Source organism: Sapajus apella, unplaced genomic scaffold (genome assembly GCF_009761245.1).
Source record: "Sapajus apella isolate SASKATOON/1434 unplaced genomic scaffold, GSC_monkey_1.0 scaffold77, whole genome shotgun sequence".
NCBI classification, from domain to species: domain Eukaryota; kingdom Metazoa; phylum Chordata; class Mammalia; order Primates; family Cebidae; genus Sapajus; species Sapajus apella.
In genome coordinates, this window is record NW_022437017.1 from 2,074,394 (window position 1) to 2,092,206 (window position 17,813).

The 17,813-nt window shown below is 54.7% G+C and overlaps 1 protein-coding gene across 2 annotated transcripts; it reads right to left on the minus strand.

The window, feature by feature from the left end:
- Nucleotides 1–1,988: 1,988 nt before the first annotated feature.
- PIN1 (peptidylprolyl cis/trans isomerase, NIMA-interacting 1) lies at nt 1,989–17,813 on the minus strand. Of its 2 annotated transcripts, none has more exons than XM_032251860.1 (4): nt 17,622–17,813; nt 13,182–13,394; nt 3,495–3,605; nt 1,989–2,585 (listed from the first exon to the last, which is right to left on the minus strand). In XM_032251860.1, the coding sequence occupies exons 1-4, from the start codon at nt 17,677–17,679 to the stop codon at nt 2,476–2,478; spliced, it is 492 nt and encodes a 163-aa protein (XP_032107751.1). In that variant the 5' UTR covers nt 17,680–17,813; the 3' UTR covers nt 1,989–2,475. The 2 variants fall into 2 exon arrangements, with proteins under 2 accessions (XP_032107751.1, XP_032107752.1); XM_032251861.1 differs by having other exon boundaries at nt 3,470–3,605; nt 17,622–17,812.

The window sequence follows — 17,813 nt, forward strand, 5'->3', positions numbered from 1 at the left end:
TTTACATTTGTTTGGAGGAAGAGGGTCTCCACAGGGAGGGGACAGGGTGATTTATTGGCCTTAGATACTGGATTCTCCCAAAGAAAGGTGGAGAAACGAGGCTGTTGAGGTCCACAATCTTTGTCCACAATATGCTGAGTGTTGGGGAGCCACATTCTCACACTGAGCTTGGGGCTGAGTGTTGTTGTGTCCATCATATCAGGTCCTCAGAGATCTCTCTCTCTCCCTCTCTCTCACACACACACACACACACAGACGCTCAGTGCTCCTTTTGAGTTTGTAGCTTTTGTTCCAAACAAGGATAGGCAGGCTAACACGTCCCCGGCCAGGATCAATCTGTGTGCGTGTGTGCGTCTCTGGCTGTCCACTGTTAACTCATTGACTTTCCCTCCCGTCGCAAACATGGACATAGGGAAGCCAACTCCAATCCTGGGGCAGTAACCCCATTTCCCCCAAGGTGACCTGCTCCAGCCCTTCCCAGCAGCCACAGAAGTCTGGGGCACGTGGAGATTGGCTCCCTGGGGTGGGTCTGGCCTGGGAGGTGCCTGTAAAAGATGGCATTAGGGAAGACTACACTGTCACCAACCTAAAAGCCTGGGATATATGCCTCGGTTCCAGGCAGGAGGGGGTGGGTGGGAGATGAGGGAATGCGAAGCTGCTTAATAATGAATCACTAGCCCCAAAGTGGGCTCTGGTGGCATGTTTACCTAACAGTGACATTCTCATTTGGGTTTTGGCCACTGCACAGACAAGTGCGGGGGGGCCTGGAGGGGCAGGTAGTCACACCCAGATAGGGGGACTCCCGGAATCACACAGGACAGACACAGGGACAACCAGTCACATGGCCCCACACAATCTTGGGCAAACACACACACACACACACAGGTGTGGGGACAGCGGCTCCCACAAAGGATGACGCACAGCCTTCCCTGGACCCTGCTGCTGACACAGTCAGGACACAAAGCCCATTCTTCACCTTGGAGTGGAACTCAGCAAACCCTCTAGGCCCTAGCCACTAATTTCTGATCCTTCCAGACCCAGGGCCTCCACTGTTCCAGGAGGGATGTAGTCACTTCCCCAACCCCACATCCAACTGTTGGTGTGAATGATGAGGCTGCTGCCTCACCCCCGACCCCACTCCACCAGGCGAGGATGGGAGAACATTCTGCCTAGTGGTGTAGCCATGCAGCCGGTCTCCCCAGCCCTCTGGAGCTGAAAGGAAACCCATTAAACCTTCTTAATGACAAACGCTCCAGCAGGCAGGCAGCAGGCGAGTGAGCGATTGCTCCCGAAGCCAGCCAGATGGGAGCAGGCGCAGGTGATTGTTTATGAGGCTCAGCCTTTATTAGAAATTCAGCACTTGGGGGAGGGGAGGTCCCCTGGGGCTAGGCTCTAGTTGCTCAGGTCCCTATGCAATGCCAGCCAGGCACCCCCGCAATCTGGGCTGGTCCCCATCAAGTGGAGGGGGGATAGGGTGTGCAGGCATAACCACTTCTCCAACAGACCCACAGCCTACTGACTGAACAGGGGATGGGGATCAGGCAGCCCACACCCACAGCCCTAACACTGTTGGGGGACCTCATCTCCTCACTACCCACCCCAGGATCCCCTGTTCCACTTCAGGCACTGGAAGCTGTGTCTGCTCCCATCCCCCTTCCTGCAGGAACCCCCTCCAGTCAGGGAGGGCCCTAGTTGTCACGGTAACTGCAGCTGCAGTGGGTGCTGGGCTGGGTGCCAGGCTGGACCCATGAACCTTCCAGAAGCACCCGAGATGCCAGGGAAGCAGGTCTCAGGGTGCTGGGCAGCTGAATGGTGCCCACATCCCTGAGAGCCAGCTGCTGGGACTCCCTCTGGCCCAGGGCAAGGGGGAGCCTCCTGGGGGAGAACACACAGCACGGACCCTTAGGGATGGGGGACTGTGATCCCTTCCCAGTGACATGGTGTCCCCTATGCTTCCCCGGGGAGAAATGAGACACAAGAGAGCGGAGTAGTGGTTCTGGGTGTTTAATTGGGGGTAAAAGGGTGCTGCACGGTTGCTCAGAGGGCCCACTGCTGGGCCGCACGAGTGTTTGCTTTTGCAACTGAACAGAGGAGCGTGGCCTAACTAGAAACAACTCGGCCCTCGAGTCTGCCTCCAGGACCTGGGGAGACACGGGGCGGCTCTGCTGACCAGGCCTTCTCTTTGGAACACCCCTCCCACCACACTGCCCTGGTTCTGGGCGCCTCCCACCCCTGCTGAAGTCAATTCCTTAAGGGAGAGCCTGGCGGTCGCAGCCCCAACTGGGAATGGACAAGGAATGGGGACCCTAGGGCCCCCAATCTGGAAGGGCCCCCTCCCAGCCATTTTGGGAACAATAAATACTGTGTGACGGTGGCAGGGAGTAGGGGGTTTGACCACTGGCCGGCAGGCAGTGGGGGAGCTGGCGGGCCCAGCCGCCCTGCCCCACCCAGAGGCCAGGCCTGGGCTGCCCACCCTCACTCTGTGCGGAGAATGATATGGATGCCGGAATCCGTGAACACGGGCCCGCTCATCTCTCCCGTCCGCAGCGCAAACGAGGCGTCTTCAAATGGCTTCTGCATCTGACCTGGGAGCCAGGAGGGATGGCGGGGGTGTCAAGGCGGGGTTGTCAGAAGCCAGGATGAGGCAGGGCGGGCGGCTGCCACAACAGATGGGGCTCCTGCCTGCGCTGAGCCTCACATTCATCCACGCTCATCCGTCACCATGTTTATTGCTGGTGCTGAGTGGCGGCCCAGCTGGGGGCGGCAGGGCCATTAAAGAGGCCCCAGGAAGCCCGAGGACAGCATGAAGGATGGCAGGCAGGGCTGCAGCCGCTGCTGCACGTTTAGAGGTCACTTCGGTAGTGAACTCATCTCCCTGGGCCAGGTTCCCAGCCCTGCCAGGTCATCTGTCCCACCAGCCTCCTCAGAGCAGGTGGGAAGCTGCTGGCCACATGCTGGACTCCCACTCCCCTCAGATGCCTGTACCCCACACCCCAGCCTGGCCTCTCCCTGATGTTTGCAGACCCCGAGAAGGAAAAGGAGGATGCCTGGTCCCCTCTGCCCCTGATTTCCACTGTCCTGGCTAGACAGGCCTAAACTCAGGGCCACCTCCTCTCATCCCTGAGAGGGATTCTGGGGGATATGCCCTGGGACTCTCAGGGAACCCAGCCTTAAACCCCCAAAGGAAGAGGCAGAGGACAGGACGCACCTGCCTTGGTGGTCCCGAGATGAGGATATCTGTGCAGAGACACACAGAGACTGTCCCCCCGGGATAGGGATGACGCCAGGAAGAAAGCTCTGCAGCCCCCACCCTGTGTGGCCCCATCCCTGCCCAGCAGAACAGACTCTGAAACCTGAGGAAGGGGCTGTGCTGCCACCTGCTGGACCCTGAAGGGCCGTGTGGCACTCCGGAGCCCAGTGCCCAGACCCTCCTGGCCTCTACCCCTTAGGGAGGAGAGGGTCCCCAGACCTGGTGAAGCCCATTCCTTGCGCACCTCTGCTGAAGGCGCCCAGGTCTCCCCTGGCCTTGGCCGAGCTGCAGTCGCTGAATTGTGAGGCCAGAGACTCAAAGTCCTCCTCTCCTGACTTGATCTTCTGGATGTAGCCTGCAGACATGGAATGGAATGGGAGTGCCAGGTCAGGGGCAGGGGCACCTGACCAAACGGGATGGAGGGCTCCAGAGCTGGGTGGGAGGGGGGCAGCACTTCACTTGGAAAGCCTCCCCCTACAGGTGCACATGCTCCCCACAACCCTTCTCTTCACACACACTTGCATCCGCAGTCACACCTGTCCTCACCCATACCCAAGAAGATGCACCTTCACGTGCATCAGCCCTTGGTGCACCCCACCAGTCATCCATGAGCCCTGCCACCCTGTGAGTCTCACACCCCACTCCCGCTGTCACTCTCAGCACACACACACATGCACACACACAAACGAGGGAAAATCTATATCCAAGCTGGACAGGCCAGAGGAGAGTGGGAGGCAGGGAGGGGCTGACCCAGGCAGGGGGCTGGGCCCCAGGGTCCTCTGGGCAGAGGTAGGAGAGCTGTCCAGGGAGGGCCCAGCACTGCCACGGCAGCCCTCCCATGCTGTCCCATCTGGGAAGAACAGCCTGGCACTGGGAAAGGCCTCTGAGGCACCCTGGTGGGCTTTGTCCCAGAGGCAGGCAACAAAGCTCTTCTCCCGGCTCCCCACCTACAGTCTGCATGCTGGCAGAACTCAGGATGGCCCCGCCCTGTGTGGCCCAAACCAGCCCAACAGGTCTGAATCTCCAGGAGGCAGGGGAGGCCAGGGCTGGTGGAGGAAGGAGGAACAGGGCTGCCAGCAGAGGGGGCAAGATGGCAACACAGTAGCATCTGAGTGACTCATGTTTACAGAGCCAAGTGGGGAGGGCTGAGTGTGTGTGCACGTGGTGCGTAGGGTGTGAATGTGTGTGAGCAACTGTGTGTATGCACACCTGTGCGTGTGCCAGGAGAGGAGGAACGGCTTGCCACCTTCCTGACTCCAGGCTGCCACAGGGCAGGTGCTCATGGGCCAAAGCCTGCCCTACCCGCAATCCTTTTGCTCTGACATGAATGGGTGTCCCTTCCAGTGTCCTCCCTAGGCCAGTAGTGCAAAGCCCCAGCAAGCCAGGGCAGCCCCCTGGGTGACCTGCACCCACACTGTGTACCCGACAGCCTGACAGTGGCAAGGACCCCAGTTCTCTCCAGTGTGAGGGTCAACCTGACACATTCAGTAGGGGGTTTCTTAACGTCACCCTGACTTGTACCCATTGCTCCTCTGACCTAAATGAGGCTGTGACACACCTGCTGGCTGACCTGCCCAGGACACACAGCTGACACACCCACCTGGAGTCTGCTGAAGGCCACGGGGACGCTGCTGGGTGATCTAGCCAATGTTGGGAGGCCTGGACACCCAGCCGTGGCATCTGCTGAACACAATGAACTCATCCAAGCGTTCCCAGGGCCCCTCAGCCTCACACTCTGACCTGCTTGGGACTGCAGTAGAAATGGTACCACCGTGAAAGCACAGCCTTAGCTCCCTGTTGGGTTGCATGTCATGGCAGCCACCAGTGTCCCGGTATGAGTTGCACATCACCAGGACCTGCCACGCCCACCGGACATCCCTTTGACCCTCAGCCTGACAGTCAGTCTTGTGTCAGCAGCTGGGACACACAGCACAGTGCCCAGCACCGAGCAAGACCCTGACAAACATCCCTTGCTGTTATCATTCTTCCCCCTGTGGGAACTGCATCCCAGGGATGACACAGCCTCTACTACTCTGCTCCCCCATCCCTGGCCCTTCCACCCCATGCGTCCTGGTCAGATCTGGCCACCACTGTGGGGCACTGTGTGGTGCCTGTCCGACAGGAACACTGATGCCATACAGGGTCCCAGCTTCTCTTGGGATGAGACATTGCAGTGGCTTCTGCCCATGATGCCCTGGTTTGGTCAGAACACCCCACTTCCAGGGCTGCCAGGGGGTAGCCCTGTGTGCCAGATATATCCACCAGTGACTCCAAACTGAACCAGCTGTTGCCAGGACCCCCTCCTACCCCTCTTCTTCCTGGACTTCTAGGTATCTCCATGGCCTTAGGCACACAGCACTGGAGTCCCCTGCCCCTCTTCTGTCTGGACCACTAAGCCAGCCAGGGGATCTCGACTGCATGGTACCCCCAGGGTACCCACCTGCCTCAGAGAAGCAGGACTGCCTGCAGGCCCTGAGCATCTGAGGAGCCAGGCCCTGAACAAGCATCACCGTGCTGCAGCCCCCAGCAGCCACGAATGGGGGCACAGCCACGAATGGGGGCACAGCCACAAGGATCCCTGAAATTGGACAGCCCACCCAAAGTTGTTCTTTCTAACCCACACAGTGTACAAGCCATACTGCTAAACAAATAAAAGCTACACTTTGGCGCCCCCATAGCTCACATCACCCCGATCTGCCTCTGACCTGCCAGCTCTCTCGGCTTTGATGGGAGCCTGCAATGACTGTTTTTGTTTTCCTTTTGCAGAGATGGGGTCTCACTATATTGTCCAGGCTGGCCTGGAACCCCTGGGCTCTAGCAATCCTCCTGCCTCAGCCTCCCAAGTAGCTGAGATGACTTTTTAAAAATAGCACTCTTGAACCCAGGAGTACACTCCAGCCTGGGCAACAAGAGCAAGATTCCATCTAAAAAAAAAAAAGAAAGAAAGAAAGAAAGAAAAGCAAAGCACTTTCTTCCTCAATTCCTTCTCTCTGAGGCTGACCTTGAGGGCTTCGGTCCTGCGTGTCTTGTTAGCTCAGCCTGTACCAGACCCCCAAACAATGATGTCCTCCTACTCACACCCTGCTCCCCTGCCTCTCAGGCCTTGGTTTAAACCTCACGTCCCACCTGAAACTCACCAGCTATCCTCTGGTCCCCCCCAGAAACCTCCCCTAAGTCCCATTGTGTGAGGCCCCTTCCCCTGGGTGCTACGTTTACCACCGTCCTATTGGTGGGTTGCTTGACTGCCTCACAGTGTAGGAACGAAGGCTGCCAGGTTGGCCTTGTTCATTGCTGCACCCCCAGCACCCAGCACTGTGCACAAAACAGGTATTCAGGAATGTGCAAGAAGTTCACGAATAAATGAGACAGAACTGGGTCATGGGAAAGAAGGGAGACAGGGACCCACCACAGGGCTTGAATCAGAAATGCTGGAGTCTCATGTCCTGTCTGCCTGAAACTCAGGCTGCAACCCTAAGGCCAGACTTCAGGGCCTCCTCCAGGACACGTCCCAGTCTTGCATGACGGCACCAAAACCCATGAAATTTAATGGGTGCTGTTGGGTGCTGGAGCCCCATCCTGATTCAATGTGGCCCAGATTAAAACCACACAGACGCAGGGCAGCCTCTCCAGGAGCTCTCAGTCTGGAGCAGTGGCCTCCACCTGCTTCAAGGTGTTCGGGACCCCCTGAAATTGTACGCAAAACAGAACAGCCCCTGTCTGTGCTGGCAGACCCCATTCAGTCTGCTCACGGTGTATCTATCCCCAAAGCCCAGGAGGATACGTTACAAGTGCTGAGTCCGGACTCTGTCGGGTTCAGATCCTAGCTCTGCCACTCCTGAACAATGCGAGTCTGGCAGGTGACTTTACCTCTTGGAGCCTCACTCAATTGGCCTGTAAAATGGGATAACAGCTACTCCCACGTTGGAGGCTGTTCCCACGTAGTCAATCAGTGACTACTCAAGCAGTGGCTGGTGCAGAGCAGGCCCCTGACAGATCCAAGCTGCCCATCCGTTATGGATTCAATGTTTGTGTCACCCCAAATTAATGTATTAAAGCCCTAACCCCCAGCGTGGCTGCATTTGGAGATGGGGACTTCAGGAAAGTAACTAGGGTTAAATGAGGCCATAAGGGTGGGGCCCTGATCCAACAGGATTAGTGTCCCTTTTTTTTTGAGACAGGGTCTGGTTCTGTCACCCAGGTTGGGGTGCAGTAGTGCAATGTTGGCTTACTTCGACCTCTGCCTCCCAGATTCAAGCGATCTTCCTCCTGCCTCAGCCTCCCGAGTAGCTGGGAATACAGGCATGTGCCACTACATCTGGCTACTTTTTTTTTTTTTAGTATTTTTAGTAGAGACAGGGTTTTACCACATTGGCCAGGCTGGTCTTGAACTCCTGACCTCAGGTGAGGCACCCACCTCAGTCTCCCAAAGTGCTGGGATTACAGGCATGAGCCACCACACCTGGCCAGGATTAGTGTCCTTATAAGAAGAGACACCAAAGAGCTCGTGCTTCTTCACTCCATGCACATGCGCCTGGAGAATGCCTTGTGAGCACACAGTGAGAGGGAAGCCGTCTACAAGCCAGGAAGAGGGTTCTCGCCAGGAACAGAATCTGAGGGTACCTGGATTATGGACTTCTGGCCTCCAGAACTGTGGAAAGCAATGACTGTTGTTTAAGCCACACAGTCTATGGTATTTTTTTACAACAGTCCAAGCTAATGTACTGCAGTGACCTAGGTGGGAGGGAACAAATGGGGTGGTCCTTGACCCCAAAAAGGTTTCGAGACGTGCTCTCTCCTCTGCCTTGCCAGATCACTACTCTGCTTCTAGCATACCTCCCCGAAGCTGCCCAGGCACCACAGGGGAAGGTGTCTGGTGGGGGAAAGAGGTGACAGGGTCAGGTCTGAGAAGACCAAAATCCAGCAGGAGGGGCTAGAGGCTGGCCAGAGCCCAGCAGGCTCAAAGGGTGTCAGTGACCTTGGGGACACCGGGGCCAAGGGGCTGACCTGGATGCTGTGATGGGCATGTGGGTAGGATGGCTGCTCACAGTCTCAGCCTCCCTGAGACCCTCCAGGCCCTGGGCATGTGAGGGGTGGAGAGCAGGCAGAGAGGGCTTTTCCATCGCCCATCCTCCTTAGACAAGGACACTGGCAATTACTCCCTCGGATCCCTGACAGCCTCTGGCTGCAGCCCAGCAGCTGCAGAGGAGCCAATGCTGGGAAAAGGAGTCTCAGAAGAAAACATGGAGGCCCTGGCTCTTGCTGTGGGCAGCCTGTCCCTTCAAGGCAAAGGCGGAGCACCAGATCTAAACGGGCAATGATGAGACTCGGCCCCGTTGCCAGCTGGGGAGTGAGCTGCCCAAATCATGATCTCCTGATCACCCGGCACAAGCTCAAGGCAGGGGGAGAACATCCACTTCATGCAAGAGAAAACAAGGCCCAGGTGCCCAATGCCCTCACTGATGCCACATATGAGTATCTGTTACCAAGTACACCTCAGCCAGGACCACCTCACTGTACCCTCCTAACGACCCCTGAGGGGATCTGCCCCAGCCCTTTCTCAGGCAGGAGGATATCGAGGCCAGGAGCGGGAGGTCGGGGACCAAGGTTATCATCTGTGTGCTGAGTCCACCAGGCCTCCTGTGGTCCTATCCAGAACTCTTTCTATGGGCTGTGAGGTGGCAGCAGGAACTGCCCTGTGAACAGAGGCCTTGACTTGACCTCAGCTCCCCAACCATACACACCTGAATGACTGGTGTTGAGGCTCCACCGCGCAGAATGCACCAGCCACTGAGCCCATCACTCCTGGATCCTCATAGCCACCCTCTCCCCATTCTACAGATGAGGCAACTGAGGCTCAGGGAATGAAGACCACACAGCTGGCACTGGAATTCAGAGGTGTACAAGCCCAGGGTGGGTCATGCTGTTCTGCCCTGACCCTCTCCCAGGCACTCCACCCCTGCCCACCTAATCCATTACCCAGTCTTCTCCATCCTGCCTCCTGAATCTCTCTCAGGTCTGCTCCCTCTCACTTCTTCCTCCACTCCCAGCCCCCAAGTTCAAGTCACAGCCCTCTGGGCGATCCTGGTGAGAGCTGGAAGAAGGCTGAGGCTGATGGGGCAGTGAGGACAGTGAGGAGGGCACGGGTCTCGGTGTGGTGTTCGAGAGCATCTCCCCCATCTCTAGGTTGCACAGGTGTGCCTGATAAGCAGCCAGCCCTGGGGCCTCACCGTAGGTACCTGCAGATTCGAGAATGTCAGCAGGAGCCCCACCTTCGCACCTGGTGGAAGCTGTGGGAGGAATTGCAGCCCAGAGCAGCTCTGTCCTGTGCCTGGCTACTCTGCTGACCCCCAGGAGCCCACCTCATGCCACTTCATCCCCAAATGCCGTGCCCTCCTGCTCACTCTTATCGGTCCAGAAGCCTCAGAACAGAGACCACTAGAGCTGTGGGGACCCGAGGGGTCATCTTGCGATTCTCTCCTGGCTTTTCCCCAACTTCTTCCTCTTGCCCTGGGGCAGCCAGAACTTTCTGGGCCTTCCAGCTTCCCTGCCCCTAGACATTCTAGCTTCACAGATCATTCCTGAAAGCAGGGCACTGCTGGGTTCCTCTCCTCATCCCACATGGCCACGTTATGTCCTGCTGCCTCCAGGAAAGAACCCAACCTCCTCATCTGACAAGGACCCTCCCTCAACTCAGCTGAGACCTGCCTGTGAAGGGTCTCACCACCCCCCAGCTCCCTGCAAAGCCTTCCCCAGAGTCCTGGCTACACCCAAGCTCTAGGCATTTATTTCTGCCCTGTCCTCTGCCAGGAATCCTTCTTGCTTCCTACTGGCTCACAAAACAAGGCTGGGAGACTGACTCTGGGCCAAGCTTTGTGTGGCAGGATGGGAATACAGAGGAAAGAGTTCCAGTCCCTGCCCTCAGAGGTCAGGAGCCTGGCTCTTCAATCAGCCTTCAAGACTGTGTGCAATAACTGGGCTTCTCTCTATTGTACTTACATATAAAGCTAACAGGTGCCACTTATTGTGCTAGATGCCACATTGGGGTTGTGTGTATGAAGTAACATCCTAAAGGCAAGGACTGGACCAAGTGATAAGAGAGTAAAACCACAGCCAACACTGACCGAGTATACACTCTGCCAGGCCCTGTGCTACCACAACCAACAACTGCAATCACAGTGACCACAAACAATGACAGAACATTTACCGATGCCAGCAGCTGTTATTCATGTTTTACTGTATTAGCTAGAAGCCCTCACAACAACCCTGTGAGGTGGGTCCTATTATTCTAACACTAATTTTATAAATCAAAAAGACTGACGGCCAGTTGGGTGGCTCACGCCTGTCATCCCAGCACTTTAGGAGGCTGAGGTGGAAGGAACACTTGAATCCAGGAGTTTGAGACCAGCCTGGGAAACAGGGTGAAATCCTGTCTCTACTGAAAATACAAAAATTGGCCAAGTGCAGCAGCTCAGGTCCGTAATCCTAGGACTTTGAGAGGCCAAGGTGGGTGGATAACCTGAGGTCAGGAGTTCGAGACTAGCCTGGCCAACATGGGGAAACCCTGTCTCTACTAAAAAATACAAAAAATTAGCTGGGCATGGTGGTGGGCGCCTGTAATCCCAGCTACTCAGGAGGCTAAGACAGGACAATTGCTTGAACCTGGGAGGCAGAGGTTGCAGTGAGCCAAGATTGCACCACGGCACTCTAGCCTGGGTGACAGAGCCAGACTCTGTCTCAAAAAAAAAAACTAAATAAATAAATAAATAAATAAATAAGTGAGGTGTGTTACCAGCCCACAGTCCCAGCTATTTGGAAGGCTGAGGTGGGAGGATCACCTGACCCCAGGAATGTTAAGGCCGCAGTGAGGTATGATCACTGCACTCCAGCCTGGGTGACAGAGCATGACCCTGTCTCAAAAGAAGAAGGAAAAAAAGATTGAAGTCCAGAGATCTTAAGTAACTCACTCAAGATCACATAGCCAGGACCTGGCAGAGCTGCACAGGAATCCAGGCTGTCTGGACATGGTTGAGAGACGGGTTGTTTGAAGCAGGGACAGCCCAAGAGGGTTCTGGAGACTCTGAGAAAGGCTGTCAGACACAACTTGCTGCAAGAATGGAAATGTTTTATATTCCCGCTGTCCAAGATGCTGGCCAGCAGCTAAAGTAAGACCAGTGTAATTGAGAAACAATTTTTGATATTATCTTATTTAAGAGAGGGTTTTGCTCTGTCACCCTGGCTGGAATGTGGCAGCATGATCTCAGCTCACTATAATCTCTGCCTCCTGGGCTCAAGGGATCCTCTCACCTCAGTCTCCCGAGTAGCTGGTACTACAGGTGTGCACCACCACGTCCAGCTAATTTTTGTATTTTTCGGGCTCAAGTGATCCTCCTGTCTTGACCTCCCAAAGTGCTGGGATCACAGGTGTGAGCCACTGCATCTGAGCAGTAATATTATTTTAATTAATTTACATGGAAATAGCACATGTGGGGAGTGGTAGCCAAACTGGACAGCTTTAGAAAGGGTTCTGCAGCCGGGCGCAGTGGCTCAAGCCTGTAATCCCAGCACTTTGGGAGGCCGAGGCGGGTGGATCACGAGGTCAAGAGATCGAGACCATCCTGGTCAACACGGTGAAACCGTCTCTAAAACTACAAAAAAAAATTAGCTGGGCATGGTGGTGCGTGCCTGTAATCCCAGCTACTCAGGAGGTTGAGGCAGGAGAATTGCCTGAACCCGGGAGGCGGAGGTTGCGGTGAGCCGAGATCGCGCCATTGCACTCCAGCCTGGGTAACAAGAGTGAAACTCCGTCTCAAAAAACAAAAACAAAAACAAAAAAAAAAAAGAAAGGGTTCTGCAAATGACGGTCTGCAGGCCAAATCCTGCCTGATTTTGTAAATAATAAAGTTTTCTTGGCACACAGCCATGACCATGTGCTTGGTAACATATTGATTATGGCTGCTATCCAGTTACAAAGCAGAACTGACAGAGACCGCATGGCCCACAAAACCTAAAATATTTATCATCTGGCCTTTAAAGTTTGCCACCCCAGTGCCAGACTGCAGAAGAAAGGCAGAACAGAGAAGGAAATAGCTTCCTCCCTTAAGTCAGAATTAACTCACTAGCTCTGCTGGCACTCACTACCCTTCTTTCTTTCTTTCTGTCTTTTTTGAGATGGAGTCTCACTCTATTGCCCAGGCTAGAGTGGAATGGTGCAATCTCAGCTCACTGCAACCTCCGCCTCCCAGCTTCAAGTGATTCTCTTGCCTTAGCCTCCCTAGTAGCTGGGATTATAGGCATGTACAACCACGTCCAGTCCAGCTCATTTTTGTATTTTCAGTAGAGATGGGGTTTTGTCATGTTGGCCAGGCCTGACCTCAGGTGATGTGCCCTCCAAGACCTCCCAAAGTGCTGGGATTACAGGTGTAAGCCACCGTGCCCTGTATGCACTACCTTTCTGACAGCTCTCTCTGGATCTACCTACGTACGTGACTCAGGCCCCTACTGGATGATATTACTATTGACAACAGTTCCCACAGCCTGAGGGCCCACTGTGGAAAATGCATTGCCTTATTCGCTGGAACTTTCACAGTGGTCCTCAGAAGATGCCCATTTTACAGAGTAAGCTAAGTCTAGGGGAGGTGACATGAGTCCCCCTTAAAGGTCATAGAATTCACAGAGGCACACTACTACCCGAACCGGGGTCTGCCAGCCCCCAGGCTGGGTCCTCTGCCCTTACCTGGCTCACCCTCAAATGCCAGATGGAAGGGAAAGAGAACGGCTGCTGTGAAGGTCAGGGTCACGTACTGGCATTTTTCTATTGGCCAACACCACTCCTGGTAGCTGAGCAAGCTGGGGTGAAGGGTCTGGTATGACTTCTACAAAGGCCCATCTGGAACAAGACCCCCTCCCAAGCCTCTGCCCTTGCCCTGCTCACCGTTGATAAGCTCCAGGGCCTCCTCCTTGGTCCGAGTGATCTTCTCCTGCCGCCAGGACGAGGGCCGCCTTGACTGGCTGTGCTTCACCAGCAAGTGTGAGCAGCGGACCCTGGCGGGCTCCCCCTGCCCATTTTTGCCACCACTGCTGCTGTTGCCGCTGGGCCGCTCCCACTGGCTGGCGTTAGTGATGTGGTTGAAGTAGTACACTCGGCCTGGAGGGGAGGGCAGGCGGGAATTCAGCTGGGGCTGTGCTCACAGGACACTACCTGGCCCCACAGCCAGATGCCAGGGTAAGGGCCTGGCCTAGGGGAGTGCCTTCATTCAGTAAATCCATGGCATGTCCACCACACGCCACAGGCTCTCCAGACATGGGCCAATGTGGCAAGACACAGTCACTGCCCTTAGAGAGTTAACATTCTAGGTGAGAGCAGACAGGCACTAAACAAGCAAACGAAACACAGGATAATTTCAATCACTGATAAACTCAAGGAGGAAAATAACCCAGGGTGATGGAAGAGAAGAGGCTGGGGGAGAGGGAGTGATTACAAGCATGGACTCAGCAGCCAGACCACCTGAGTTCAAATCTGAACCTGGGTTCAAATGTGATCTACCTTCCCTGAGCCTCAGTCTTCTCACCTGTCAAATGGAGACAACAGTTCCTACCTTAGGGTCACTGAAATAACTAAACAATAATTTTTTAACATTTAAAAAAGGGCTAAGTACGATGGCTCTTGCCTGTAATCCCAGCACTTCGGGAGGCCAAAGTGAGGTGAATAACCTGAGGTCAGGAAATTGAGACTTCCCTGGCCAACATGGCGTAACCCCGTCTCTACTAAAAATACAAACATTGGCCAGGCACAGTGACATTTGCCTGTACCAGCACTTTGGGAGGCTGAGGCGGGCTGATCACCTGAGGTCAGGAGTGTGAGACCAGCCTGGCCAACACAGTGAAACCCTGTCTCTACTAAAAATACAGAAAAAAGTAGCCGGGCTTGGTGGTGGGCGCCTGAAATCCCAGCTACTGGGAGGCTGAAGCAGGCAGGTCAGGAAGTCCAACCTTCAACTCAGGAGGTGGAGGTTGCAGTGAGCTGAGATTGTGCCATTGCACTCCAGCCTGGGCAAAAGAGGGAAACTCTGTTTCAAACAAACAAACAAACAAACATTAGCCGTGTATGGTGGTGTATGTCTGTAATCCCAGCTACTTGAGAAGCTGAGGCAGGAGAATCGCCTGAATCTAGAAGGCAGAGGCTACAGTGGGCCAAGATCATGCCACTGCACTCTAGCCTGGGTGACAGAGTGAGACTTTGTCTCCAAAAAAAAAAAAAAAAAAAAAAAAACAGGCTGGCCACAGTGGCTCACGTATGTAATCCCAGCACTTTGAGAGGCTGAGGCAGCTGAATCACCTGAGGTCAGGAGTTAGAAATCAGCCTGGTCAACATAGTGAAACCTCATCTCTACTAAAAATATAAAAATTAGGTGGGCATGTTAGTGGGCACCTGTAATCCCAGCTACTCGGGAGGTTGAGGCAGGAGAATCACTTGAACCTGGGAGTCAGAGGTTGCAGTGAGCCAAGATCGCACCACTGTACTCCATCCTGGGCAACAGAGTGAAACTCCGTCTATAAATATATAAATTAACAAATTTTTTTTTTTTTTTTTTTTTTTTTTTTTTTGAGATGGAGTTTCACTCTTGTTACCCAGGCTGGAGTGCAATGGCACGATCTCGGCTCACCGCAACCTCCGCCTCCTGGGTTCAGGCAATTCTCCTGCCTCAGCCTCCTGAGTAGCTGGGATTACAGGCACGTGCCACCATGCCCAGCTAATTTTTTGTATTTTTGGTAGAGACGGGGTTTCACCATGTTGACCAGAATGGTCTCGATCTCTTGACCTCATGATCCACCCGTCTCAGCCTCCCAAAGTGCTGGGATTACAGGCTTGAGCCACCGTGCCCGGCCAAAATGAACAAATTAAAAATTGGGCCAGGCGCTGCCACGGTGGCTCATGCCTGTAATCCCAGCATTTTGGAAGACAGGTAGGTGGATCACCTGATGTCAGGAGTTCAAGACCTGCCTGACCAACATGGAGAAACCCTGTCTTTACTAAAAATACAAAATAAGCTGTGCGCCAGGGCTCATGCCTGTAATCCCAGTACTCTGGGAGGCTGAGGCGGGCAGATCACGAGGTCAGCTCGAGACCTGCCTGCCAAGCATGGTGAAACCCTGTCTCTACTAAAAATACAAAAATTAGCTGAGTGTGGTGGTGTTCGCTTGTAATCCCAGCTACTTAGGAGGCTGAGGCAGGAAAATCGCTTGAACCCAAGAGGTCGAGGTTGCAGTGAGCTGAGATCGTGCCACTGCACTTCAGCCTGGGCAACAAGAGTGAAAACTCTGTCTCAAAAAAAAAAAAAAAAAAAAAAAAAGAGTATAGTGGCTCACACCTATAATCCCAGTACTTTGGGAGGCTGAGGCAGGCAGGTCAGGAAGACAGGAGTTTGAGACCAACCTGGCCAACATGGTGAAATCTGGTCTCTACTAAAGATACAAAAAAATTAGCCAGGTGTGGTGGGTGGGCACACCTGTAATCCCAGCTACTTGGGAGGCTGAGGCAGGAGAATCGCTTGAACCCAGGAGGCAGAGGTTGCAGTGACTGAGATCGTGCCATTGCACTCCAGCCTGGGTGACGGCGAGACGCCATCTCAAAATAAATAAATAAAATAAAATAAATTATCCATGCATAGTAGTGTGCTCCAGCTACTTGAAAGGCTAAGGTGGGAGGATTTTTTAAGTCTGGTAGTCAGAGGCTGCACTGCAGTCTGAGCTACCGAGTGAGATCGTCTCCAAAAAATAACAGTAAGAATAAAGTACTAAATTAGCTCACACATCTGCAAAATGGCTAGGATAGAAACTGGCACACATTAAGAGTGGGATAGCCTTTATTATCTCCACTGTATAGGCGACAAAATGCAGGCCTCACCTTTTGCACCTCTGGGAATGGCATCAATGGGTATAGCTTCCTGAGTGTTTACTCTGCTTCAGGTACACACGGGGGAGATAGGAACCACACTCAGGTACGTCACACCCGAAAGCTCTGCTCTTAGTTACTACCCAGTGGACAGTGTTGCAGAGCTAGGAACCAGCATTATTGGTGGCGAGATATTACCCAGGGAGTGAGGGGTTCAAAGGAGTGAAGAGTATGAACAAGAAGCTGGAAGTAAAGACCCTACTGGGTGTCATTCCAAAGGCTGACAGTTCGCCTGGGTGACCTGGAGTGTCACCCATAAAGGAAGCCATCTGGGTTGAACTGAGCAGAAATAGCAGAAAGGGGCCCAGAGCATCCAGTTTATGCTGGAGGTCCCAGCCACAGGCCAGGGCTAGACAAAAGCAGAGTGGGTGAGGGCACGGATTCCAGGGGCAAATGCAGCTGAGCTATTGACTCAACTCAAAAACCTTGGCAATGGGCTCTATCTCCCTGCACTTCAGTTTTCTCATCTGAAAAATGGGGATAAGAAAATAAGGAGATCAAACATCATGGAGTTAATAGGAGAGTCCATGTTTGCAAAGCGTTCACCAGAACCTGGCACTCAACCAAGGAGAATTATTACTGCAAATGCGATTGCTATGGGCTCTGGAGGCAGCAGAGTGACTTGGGTCCTGCTCACAGATGCTAGGTCTGCTTCTCAGGAGTTTGCAGTGACATGGGCAGGGGAATCTGGAAGTAAACTGCCTAGGTCCTAATCCAACCCTAGGCCCCTGAAATGAATGATCTTGGACGAGTTCCTTCAGTGTTCTGACCTCAGTTTCCTAACTGGTAAGATGGAAGTAATAACTACCTGGCTCCCAGAGTTGTGGCAATTCAGAGAGAACTTAAAGCGCCTGACATAGAGACAAACGTGCCCGGTTACCGGCAATATTATCATTGTGGCTAATTCTTAAATCAGGACTGAGCACAGGGGCCATCGTCTGGCAGAATGTCACCGGCGATGTCGCAGACTCAGCATTAGGTGTACACGGTAGGAGTGTTAGCAGTGGTAGGTTGATGGACCCGAGGCTGGGCAACAACCCACGCCCTATGCAGGGTACTGGGGTGTCCCCTTCCCAGGGGTGTCCCCGGGCCCCGCAAGTGCAGAGACGTCCCCCCGGGGCGTCAGGTGCATTAGGCCGAGAAGTATCTGCCGGGTCGGCAGGACCAAGGCCATCGCCCCGGCCTCCCCGGGCCCTCACCCGCCCAACCCCCTGACTCAACTTCCTGTGGCTTCCCGGCGGCTTCTGAGGCTCGCTGCCCCCATAACAGGGCGGGCCGGGGCCGTTACCCCCAGGACGACGCGGAGGAGCCAGGACCCCACGGGAGGGAGGCAGCGCTGCCGCCGCGCCTGAGGGGCGAGCTCGAGCCCTGCCTACGCGGGCCCGCGCGGTCCCGCCCCAGCCCCGACCCCCGCGGCACCTGAGCTGCGGCTCATGCGCTTCTCCCAGCCGGGCGGCAGCTTCTCCTCGTCCGCCATCTTCCCTCCTGCCGCAGCGCCTGCTCCGCCTCACCCTCGCCGCCTGTCGCCCGCGCCCGCCCGCCGCTGCCGCCGATTGGATAGGCGCGCTCTGCAACGGGGCCTGGCGGCGACGCTCATTGGATGCCTCAACC

Excerpts from the sequence above, each read along its gene's own strand:
- PIN1 (XM_032251860.1), bottom strand. The coding sequence starts at position 17,679 with ATGGCGGACGAGGAGAAGCTGCCGCCCGGCTGGGAGAAGCGCATGAGC. Across the intron at positions 13,395-17,621 it reads GCGCATGAGCCGCAGCTCAG|GCCGAGTGTACTACTTCAAC; the intron begins GTGCCGCGGGGG and ends CCTCCCCTCCAG. Across the intron at positions 3,606-13,181 it reads GGCCCTGGAGCTTATCAACG|GCTACATCCAGAAGATCAAG; the intron begins GTGAGCAGGGCA and ends CCATGTCTGCAG.